Genomic DNA, 10,470 nt, shown 5'->3' on the forward strand with positions numbered 1-10,470 from the left:
ATCGATGGTTTTACCTCTTTTTCAGATTTCACTTGCCCCCTCCACCTGGACTTTATTCAAGGCTGGATCATCATGTTTACACGGGTCCCGCAGGAGACTCCAGGGTCCATGACCTTTCCACCTGCTGTAATGGTGAAGCCGTCCAGGACTGATAAGAAAAAATGGGGTAAGTTGATTGGTCGTGACACACGGAATATGATGTCATATGACGACGCTTAACGTCATTAAACCAAACATGAGAGGTTACGCTATACAGGGCAGTCCATTTTTATTCATTGTGTTGCATATAGCATAATTATGAACAAAAATGCATATTACAGTTGATTAAATTAAAAAAAAGGGCTGTTTGTGAACTGATAAACTCTCAGCAACCACAGATACGCTAGAAATTGATTGCAAACAGCCATCTCTGTTTTCTTAAACCTTCCTGAATACAAACCAGTAGTAACTGATTACCAGACACTTGGTCTAGGAACACTTCTTGTAGATTGCTTTCGCTATGTACACAAGTACCGAAATACACCGCAAGCATGTGAACTAAAAGAATATAACGCACTGCCCTAAAGATTGAGTACTCTGGGAAATTTTGTTCTGCACATCCTAGTCAGGACATCTGAAGATCTAATATCGATTGCAGGAGTTAGAGAAATTCACGGTATTTATCACTGTAAAAATATATGGGTCAAAGATGTAACTGCTGCTACACAGTGCACATAGTGAGCAACTAAAAATGTATAAGAAATATATAAAATAATAAAACATTACAGAGAGTCTGTGGGATACACCGAGTGTGACACTAGACTTTGTGTGAATAATATTATGACCTTCCTAAACTTAGTATGTTAAATTGACTTCATCATGGTGGCTGATAAAGTGTCCTCATTTTTTTCAGGGTTCAAATCAGCTTAAAGTACTCCAGTTTCTCTTCCTCCCCTTAACTTGTTTGTGTTCTGTCTGCTTTCCAACAGTCAGGCTGTTTGTTAACTGTATCTAACTTTTTTCTCTGTCCCCTTCTGTTTTATTACACATGTGCAAGGTCCAAAGATCAGTGTTGTCCATGCGTTCAGCTGGTGGGCCTGCTGATATAAAGCCCAGGACCAGCATGCTCAAGGCTATCAGTCCTCTCTCTTTCTCTCTCTAATCAACAGTCAGGTTTTGTTGACGAGGAAAGCCATCAGGATGAACACGTTGATGGATGCTGTGCAAGGCTATGGTGTGAGCTCCACACAGTATCTACAGACTCACTACAAAGACGCACAGGGCTGGTTCCTGTTCGTCTCCATCGCCGCTGACCTGCGCAACACCTTCTTCGTCTTCTTCCCCATTTGGTTCCACCTGAGGGCGTCTGTGGGCATCAAACTCATCTGGGTGGCCGTTATCGGGGATTGGCTCAACCTCGTCTTCAAATGGTAAGGCTTAACGGACTGTTTATTGTTTTTTACAATGAATTGTTATGGAAATTTAATTTTATTAATATTTTTCAACTTAATATGTTATAAAATAATAATGTTATATTGCTATGCTAGGTTGTGTAATTTGCATAAAATACCGATTTCTTTCTCTAATTCGTTAACTGAAGGATCCTATTTGGAGAGCGGCCCTACTGGTGGGTCCACGAGACGCCTTATTACAGCAACACATCTGTTCCACATGTTGAACAGTTCCCCATGACGTGTGAGACAGGGCCAGGTGTGTCCTTATATTACACACCTTTAACACACACTTTAAACCATAAACATCTAGAATATGACACACACACACACATCAGCTGTGGATGCATGCCATAGATACGACATACTAGATAAATAAACAGATTGAACCTGATGAGTGAGAGTTAAGTTTAACTTTTTGTTTTGGTCATTTTGCCGATGCAGGTAGTCCTTCGGGTCATGCTATGGGTGCAGCTGGAGTTTACTATACCATGGTCACTTCCATCCTCACCATCATGCTGAGCAGTAAGAAGACATGTTCCACTAAGGCAATGTAAGAGAATTAAATTATTATCAGCTACCAATTGCTAAAGGAGTATTGATCTCCCAAAAAATGTGCATTTGCTAGCTACATGAGATACCTGGCGTTAAATAGTGCCTTCATTGTGTCGGAATCCCTTTCTGCCCAGTCCTCCTCCTCAAGAATGTCATACTCAGAGTTGTTATTTTCACTGAGCTGAGCAAAGAAATCCTCATGTGTGTTATGCTTAAGATGTTTTATTGTAGTGTATTTCCTGCCATCACATGCTATCAGAGCATTAATGAGCTGGAGTAAATGAGCACTATATCAGATACCTGATACATGTTTTGGTTTCGATGCACCCTTCATGTTACCATGTTCTGTCTTTTTAATGTTCCAGGTACTTGCGTGGCACCCTCTGGACTCTTTTCTGGACCGTTCAGATCTGTGTTTGTCTCTCCAGGGTCTTCCTTGCTGCCCATTTCCCTCACCAGGTCATTGCTGGTGTAATTACAGGTCAGTTCTGGTTAGTGCACATCGTTGGGAAATTCCTAGCCAAAAAAAAAAATGAATGCAAGATCTCCTGTCTTCCTCGTAGGTATAATCGTGGCGGAAATCTTCAACCGGCAGACGTGGATCTACTACGCCAGCCTGCAGAGGTACTTCAACATCACTCTGTTCCTGACTGTTTTCGCCGTGGGATTTTACGTTCTTTTGAAGTCTGTGGGTGTGGATCTGCTGTGGACTCTGGAGAAGGCGCAGAAATGGTGCGTGAACCCGGCCTGGGTCCACATGGACACCACGCCATTCGCCAGCCTGCTGCGTAACATGGGCACCTTGTTCGGTCTGGGCCTGGGCCTGCACTCACCACTCTATACCGAGAGCAAGAAGAGCACCAGTGCCCCCTTCAGGCTGGGCTGCGTGCTCAGCTCTCTCCTCCTGCTCCACCTTTTCGACTCCATCAAGCCTCCGACTCACACGGCAGCGCTCTTCTACCTGCTGTCCTTCTGTAAGAGCGCCACCGTTCCGCTGGTCACCGTCAGCATCATTCCGTACTGCATGTCCGGAGCCCTGAGTTTACCAAACAAGAAACACCTTTGAAAGAACTTCTGAAAGACGATCGTAGCAAAAACACAAATCCTCAGCAGTATTGTCCGGCTTTCATTCTTTACAACACATCTGACTTGTACTAGGCTTCCTTAAGACGTCCTTAAGCACTGTAAAAAGGCTGTTTTATTGCTCAGGATGTTATGATGTTGTGTTTAGATTACTGTTTTATTTAATCTCATAACTGGTATCTTAGTGCTCTTTAAGTGTACTGAGAATAAGCTTTGGCGTCTAGCCCAAGCACAACGATGCTTTTAGAGGAGGTTCGGTTTTAAGAACTGAGATGTAGTACTTTCAAACAGAAAGGTGCTGCTTAAGTATTGTGAAATCATTATTTTTATCCTGTGTGCGTATATGAGAATGCTAGATGCTCGTGCTTTCTGTAAAATTCTATTTTTGAAAATGTTTATTTTTAATAAAACATTCCCAAAATATATGAGGCAATCTTGTCACTTATGGGCATTTTCCTATTCTGACTGAAAACATACATAAGAAACTGGGATCTCTGATCATTTGAATGATTTTATCATTTGATATACAGGAGTATAAGAGAATATTTAACAGTTGGGGACTGAAGAGTGATCAAAAGGGTGTCATGATTTATCCTGACCAAAAGTCATCACGTAATTCATCAACGTAATTATTAATTATAATGGTGCTATTTTTTTTTTATTTATGTATACCACAGCAGTTTGTTCATTTATTAACAAACATGTCACACTTTTTTGACCGTATATGTTGCACAATCTCCTGTTATCACATAAGCGCTAAACAATCACCCCTTCCCCAGGGTTTGTTTTGTTCTAAGAAAGCACAAAGTCCTCTGTCCTGAAGAACGTGACGTCACAGAGAGTAAACATCTCCTTACAGAAAGCTTCACCGTATCAACCATTATAGGTGTTTCTTTATTAAATACAATTTTTTGATCTATTTATTATTGTCCTGTAGATGAAGATTGCATTAAGGAATCTTAGGAATCAACAGAGGTGTGGTGATTTTTGTACCACTTATCCTGCAGTATATATCACAGGAGTCTATTCCTTGGGGGTTTTTGGCCTGATGAAGGAAAATGGAGTTTTTGGGAAACAAGTCCAGGGAGAGCTTGTGAATTCCAGACACACAGGGCGGAGGCAAGAATCAAATACCAACCCCAGAGGTGTGAGTTAACTGTGCTAAAGTAACATACAAAATTCTTATCTTATTACACAGATACACTATATTGCCAAAGGTTTTGGGACGTCTGCCTTTACGTCCACATGAAGGTAATATGGAGTTGTCCCGCCCTTTGCAGCTATAACAGCTTCAACTCTTCTGGGAAGGCTTTCCACAAGGTTTAGGAGTGTGTTTATGGGAATTTTTGACCGTTCCTCTAGAAGAGCATTCATGATGTTGGATGAGAAGGACTGGCTCTCAGTCTCCGCTCTAATTCATCCCAAAGGTGTTCTATGGGGTTGAGGTGAGGACTCTGAAGTTCCTCCATACCAAACTCACTCATCCATGTCTTTATGGACCTTGCTTTGGTCACTGGTGTGCAGTCATGTTGGAACAGGAAGGGGTCATCCCCAAACTGTTCCCACAAAGAGCATGAAATTGTCCAAAATGTCTTGGTATGAAGCTGAAGCATTAAGAGTTCCTTTCACTGGAACTAAGGGACTGAGCCCAACCCATGAACTCATAAAAGTGTATCTATTGAACTGTCTGTCTGAACTTCCTGGTTTCTGTGTGTGTGATTCATAAATAAGCGTGATTTCATTTAGACTGCCTAAGACAACAAAGATGATCCAGATGAACTAATAACTTATCAGGTTAAATTGCTAGAATTATAATTCGTCATGATGTGTTTGTTGGATGTCAGTCCAGCTGAAGCTTGGTGTGCTCTAGGCCTTGTGAGAGCACCAGGATCTACCTGCTCATCCCTCACTCCTCTCCTGCAGAGCGCCGGCGGCTGTGTTCCTGAAGCAAAGCCTCGACCTCGGCTCTCTTCACCAAGCTGTTGGCTTTGCCTTGGAAACGGCCGTTCTTTCCCGCTCCTTTTCCCTGTAGCAGCTCCACTACGCTGTGTGTGGACACCGGATACACACTTCAGATTTGTCTTAATAACAACAACAACGTTCCTCATCAGCACGCTAAAATAACACTTCAGCTTGACACTATCAATTCTATTTATGGTGCAACACTTTAATATTTTATCTAGAACGTTTGCGGGTCATTCGCCTCACCATGGCCCCACTTCGGTTATGATGTCCTCAGGACCTGCGAGCAGAAACAGTCCTGCTGCTTTCTCTTCCCCGACTGTCAGAAAGATTACAGTGTCCTGCACACAAAGGCCAAATTATAACTGACGGGAACTGATATTTTGCAATCTCTTGAGAAAACTTGTTTGGAAAAAGTCTGGTTGTTTGTGGTTGGATGTGCCTCCTGACAATCAAAGCCAACCACAGCTATGGGGTTTGATGCTTGTTTCCTGTAAAGTGATTGCTTATGCCTATTGCTTTAATGCAGTAATACCTCACCTGAGCTCCAATCTCATTGGCGATGATGTTCATGAACTCGTTGTCACCGTCCTTGCTAAAAAAAAAAAATAAACACAGAAAAATGAAAGACCCTTTAAAGCTCCTGATATCTTACATTTAAAGGTTTAAAGGGACACACACTTGTGCAAACTGAAGAGGTTTCCTCTCTCTGGCTGGATCTTGAAGTTCTGTGCTATAAGAACAGCCATGTCTCTGAGGATAGTGAGGTTACTCTGCCAAGAAATCACAAGTTTTATAAGTTTGTTAAAGTCTCACAGTAACTAACTGAAGTACTGTTTGGTTTTACCTTCTGAAGTCGCTTGACCGTTTTCTGAAGTTTGTCCACCGCAACGACGTGCTCATCTGGCCCTGTTCTGAGAAACAGCACACATCACAATCATTACACACAATTTTCAGTGTAAACACTTACACCGATCAGGCATAACATTATGACCACCTGCCTAATATTGCATATAATAATATTGCTAATAAGGGTGTAGATGGTCTGGAACAATGCGTAGGTAGGTGGTACGTGTCACAGTAACATCCACATGGATGCAGGACCCAAGGTTTCCCAGCAGAACATTGACCAAAGCTTGGACACTGCCTCCGCCGACTCGCCTTCTTCCCATAGTGCATCCTGGTACCATGTGTTCCCCAGGTAAGAGACGCACATGCACCCGGCCATCCACGTGATGTAAAAGAAAACATGATTCATCAGACCAGGCCACCTTCTTCCATTGCTCCGTGGTCCAGTTCTGATTCTCATGTGCCCATTGTTGGTGCTTTCGGTGGTGCACAGGGGTCAGCATGGGCACCCTGACCGGTCTGCAGCTATGTGGCTCCATACATAACAAACTATGATGCACTGTGTGTTCTGACCCCTTTCTATCAGAACTATCACACGGGCCAGCCTTCTCTCCCCACGTACATCAATGAGCCTTGACCGCCCATGACCCTGTCACCAGTTCACCACTGTTCCTTCCTAGGAGCACTTTTGATAGATACTGACCACTGCAGACGTCAAACTCGCTCAAATCTTTACGCTTGTCCAATTTTCCTGCTTCTAACATCACCTTTGAGGACAAAATGTTGACTTAATAATATGCCTAATATATCCCACCCACTAACAGGTGCCATGATGAGGAGATCATCAGTGTTATTCACTTCACCGGTCACTGCTCACAATGTTATACCTGACCGGTGTATAGAAAAGCTATAAAGAGATGCGTACTCACTTCAGCAGTGACGTCAGAGACTTTTCCGTGTTGTAGCTTTTCTCTGCGTATCTCAGTACTCTGTTTCCAGCAATGAAAATTAAGTTGGTCTTGGTCTTCTTCCCTTTCTCTGTCCCGAGAATCTTAATCACCTTGTAAAGGAAGAACAGTCTTAAAATGATATAAAAAAAGGATTAAATAAACAGTTGAGGCAAGTGTGTGTTAATTTAGACCATTTTTTGCTACAACATGCAGGAAACTCCAGTGCGAGACTAAAATCGAACACTTCATTACCACCAAATTATTACGGAGTACAAACCTGTAGATGACTGAGATTGGATACGTGGGTCCCACAACACATATTGGCATCTATTCCCTCAATATCGATGATCCTGACCGGTCCAGCGTGGTCATCAGGAAGCCCTCTGCTCCTTACCTGTGTACAAACAAACAAAATATTCTATACAGACCCAACAAAAACAGACACACCTATATCCTGTTTTATTCTTATGCAATGTTCACACACACAGGGATATTCCGCTGAATCGTCCTTGTGTTTTTGGATTTGTAGTTGTGTTGGCACTTCTCAGCCACCGTGGTTTATCTGTGTTATCATGTTATACGAGATGAAGGAGAAGCAGTGTGCGCTCTTTCATGTGAGCTCTACTGTCTTTAATCCTGTTAGTAGTCGCTGCATAGTTGCATAAAGTTCAACTTTACTATAATCGGTCATGTCACCAGCTCTGACTGAAAATCGATCATCTCCAGTCGGTCTTTATGTGAGATTTATCCCCAGGAGAGACTGTAGTCTTACCTTCTCCACATCAGGATCATCTAAAGAAAGGAGGCGAACATTGACAGGGACATGAGCACGGATCCTGTCGTTGACCGCATCCTCCAGTGCTTCCATCTCTCCCGGTTTCACAGAGGCCGTGTCCAGCTCGATACTGCTGCGCTGACAGCCCAGATCCCTGCAGCACAATGCGCACATACACACACACACACACCTCATAGCTGTCAGGTGCATCAGAATAAATACCGCTCGTTCAGTGGGTTTAGTTGTGAAAATTTTACGTTACATTCTGAAGAGTGGAATCACAGAAGCTCGTACCATGAGGTGGTTTTGTATCCGAACATCGTGTCTGCCAACGCAGTGATCAAATGTTGGCCTGTGAATCAGAAGGTATGGATTAATTGATCTTTTATTTAGAACAGCAGATCTGAGCTTGTGTGATAAACACTCAACATTAATGATTTAGAAATGTGCATACTTGAAGTTATATGTTAAAGTTTCCTCTTTATATAGCATTTTTGTAAGGAGCTTCTTTTATTTTAGGTCTGATTAACTGCAAGGCTCGTGAAGGAAGGACCGATTACAGCAGCTACAACGTGAGCAATAGGAATAACTTTATATGTAAATAAAAGAGGAATAAGAACACTGCAGGATGTGAGGTTATAGAGGCATTACACTAGCATGGTGCTGATTATTTTCCTGTAACAGCTCATGCTGTAATGTTCGTCCCCTTACACGTTGCAGTGTTATGTGTGTTGCTTGCATGCTCACCTGTATGCTGCTGCATGTGATCGAACCTGCGCTCCCAGTCCACCTTGAGCCGAACCTCGCCGCCTTCCTCTAAAGCCGAGCTGACGAAATGCACTGCCTCAGCTCCTTGCCTCAAGACTCGCAACACCTTCAGATCCTCGATGGTTCCGTGGTCATCGGGCTGTGTCCCAAATTCACACAAATTCACAAATTCCTTTAGACACCTGAATATATGGTAACAGTGCGTTATTATACGCACTACAGAGCTACTGCTATAGAAAATCAATCAGCACCTTCTGACCAATCAGATTTGAGAATTCAGCAGTGTCCTTTATTACACTCGTCTCATACGATCTGTACATAAACGCTCACTCCTAGCTTATTATCGTTAATATTATATTGAACTGAACACGCAACTGGTGAGTGTCGTAAAATGTAAAGAGCCAATCAGGTTCCAGTATGTACATGCAGGTCATAAAACACCAGATATAAGAACCTATTAGCCCTAATTTTTTTTGTGTGTAAATGTAGACTAATAGTCACCTGTCCGCCTCCCTCGGGGAAGAGAATGGTGTCTTTTAATATCACGTTAAAGCCTTTCACTTTTTCTTTCTTGCCATTGTTGTCCAGCTTCAGTTCAGCGGCTGAACAGGACACCACCGACGTGACCAACTGCAAAAGGTAAAGAGATCATTTAAAAAAAAAGGGGGGGGGGACTAGAAGACTCACTAACACACATGGACTTGTGTTAATATCCTTGAGAGGACCATAGCTATTATATTGATTCAGGTAATGAATGAGTGTCTTATTTGAGGGGACCACCTAAATGTCCCCAAAACGTCAGAATGGCGCCCGCCCACACACACACACACACACACACACACACACACACACACAAAATAGCCAAGACCAAACTTTTAAACTAGAACCAGTGTGGCTACTCGATCCGTACTGCGCATGTGCGGAAACTCAGCCGTGTTATTTTTTGTTGTTGTTCTGCGCAACAAAACAACATATTATATATATATATATATATATATATATATATATATATATATATATATTATAACAACAGTATTATAAATACCCGATCAAGTAGTGACAAGCAGAACACACACACACACTGACAGACAGCCTGAGTTAGCCGCCTAGCTAGAAGTGTGTGAGGAGGTTTATTTTAAAATAACTCTACATATCTACAGTTACTGATATCCAAGCGTAATATGTAATACGTAGGATACAGTTTGCATACTTCTTGCATATAACTATCCCTCTGACACTGAAAAGCCATGTTATATGGTGGAAACGAAGCCGGGAAGAAGATCAGCGTTACTGAATGAACGACAGTCAATATGGCGCCGAGAGATATTTTTCAAAATAAAAGCTCCCAGTTTAATCCTCAGCCATGTACTTTTTTTTTTTATATTTCATCCCAATGTATTGCAGCATTTCAGTTTTATCCTGCAGTGTGCATTTGTTTGTCTATATGGGTACTTCCCTTACATAATTAACAAATGAATCACCAAATTGTCTTCCAAATACAATGAAACGATATCTTTAGCAGGTAATGGTTTTTTTTTATTTAGTGTGTTCTTTTAATTGAGTTATTAAGAAAATAAATGTTTTATAGATCCTTCCTCTAAATTACAGAAGACGTGTAGTCTCCGTGTCTTGAATGAACAAGTTTAACTTTGTTAAGCCGTGAATGTTGTAACAGGAAATAAAGTAAAATTTGTTGGCCCCGCCCATTTCCATATTAGTGCGCGAAGTTAAACTTCCATTTTATTTGTGCGTGATGTAAGATTCATTTTTAATGAAATGAAACAGCCTTTATTCGTCACATATACATTACAGCACAGTGAAATTCTTTCTTCGCATATCCCATCCTTGGAGGTTGGGGTCAGAGCGCAGGGTCAGCCATGATACGGCGCCCCTGGAGCAGAGAGGGTTAAGGGCCTTGCTCAAGGGCCCAACAGTGGCAACTTCGTCCAATATTCATAAAACTTCACCCCTGGGATCTACAATGGTCTGTAGAGTATATATACAATGACATAACTAGCTTATACAAACATAAACAAACATTTCTGACCTGAAATCAGTTTTCCAAATGGTTTTTTTTTATTGACTTAAGTTCAGGCTT

The 10,470-nt window shown here is 41.9% G+C and overlaps 2 protein-coding genes across 4 annotated transcripts; one reads left to right on the forward strand and one right to left on the reverse strand.

Annotated features, from left to right (window-relative positions):
• Positions 1 to 11: 11 nt before the first annotated feature.
• aarsd1 (alanyl-tRNA synthetase domain containing 1) lies at positions 12 to 9,717 on the reverse strand. Of its 3 annotated transcripts, XM_058405412.1 has the most exons (13): positions 9,583 to 9,717; positions 8,874 to 9,002; positions 8,352 to 8,511; positions 7,899 to 7,956; positions 7,602 to 7,758; positions 7,107 to 7,223; positions 6,809 to 6,939; positions 5,878 to 5,944; positions 5,712 to 5,803; positions 5,571 to 5,625; positions 5,277 to 5,371; positions 4,964 to 5,113; positions 12 to 148 (listed from the first exon to the last, which is right to left on the reverse strand). In XM_058405412.1, exons 1-12 carry the CDS (start codon positions 9,619 to 9,621, stop codon positions 4,975 to 4,977), a joined length of 1,239 nt encoding a protein of 412 aa, XP_058261395.1. In that variant the 5' UTR covers positions 9,622 to 9,717; the 3' UTR covers positions 12 to 148; positions 4,964 to 4,974. The 3 variants fall into 3 exon arrangements, with proteins under 3 accessions (XP_058261395.1, XP_058261394.1, XP_058261396.1); XM_058405411.1 differs by lacking the exon at positions 12 to 148 and having other exon boundaries at positions 3,100 to 5,113; XM_058405413.1 differs by lacking the exon at positions 12 to 148 and having other exon boundaries at positions 5,009 to 5,149.
• LOC131363143 (glucose-6-phosphatase catalytic subunit 1-like) lies at positions 1,180 to 3,102 on the forward strand. The gene is made up of 5 exons (XM_058405415.1): positions 1,180 to 1,409; positions 1,580 to 1,689; positions 1,875 to 1,983; positions 2,351 to 2,466; positions 2,549 to 3,102. Exons 1-5 carry the CDS (start codon positions 1,180 to 1,182, stop codon positions 3,049 to 3,051), a joined length of 1,068 nt encoding a protein of 355 aa, XP_058261398.1. The 3' UTR covers positions 3,052 to 3,102.
• Positions 9,718 to 10,470: the final 753 nt, after the last annotated feature.

The sequence above is a fragment of the Hemibagrus wyckioides genome, linkage group LG13 (genome assembly GCF_019097595.1).
Source record: "Hemibagrus wyckioides isolate EC202008001 linkage group LG13, SWU_Hwy_1.0, whole genome shotgun sequence".
NCBI lineage: Eukaryota > Metazoa > Chordata > Actinopteri > Siluriformes > Bagridae > Hemibagrus > Hemibagrus wyckioides.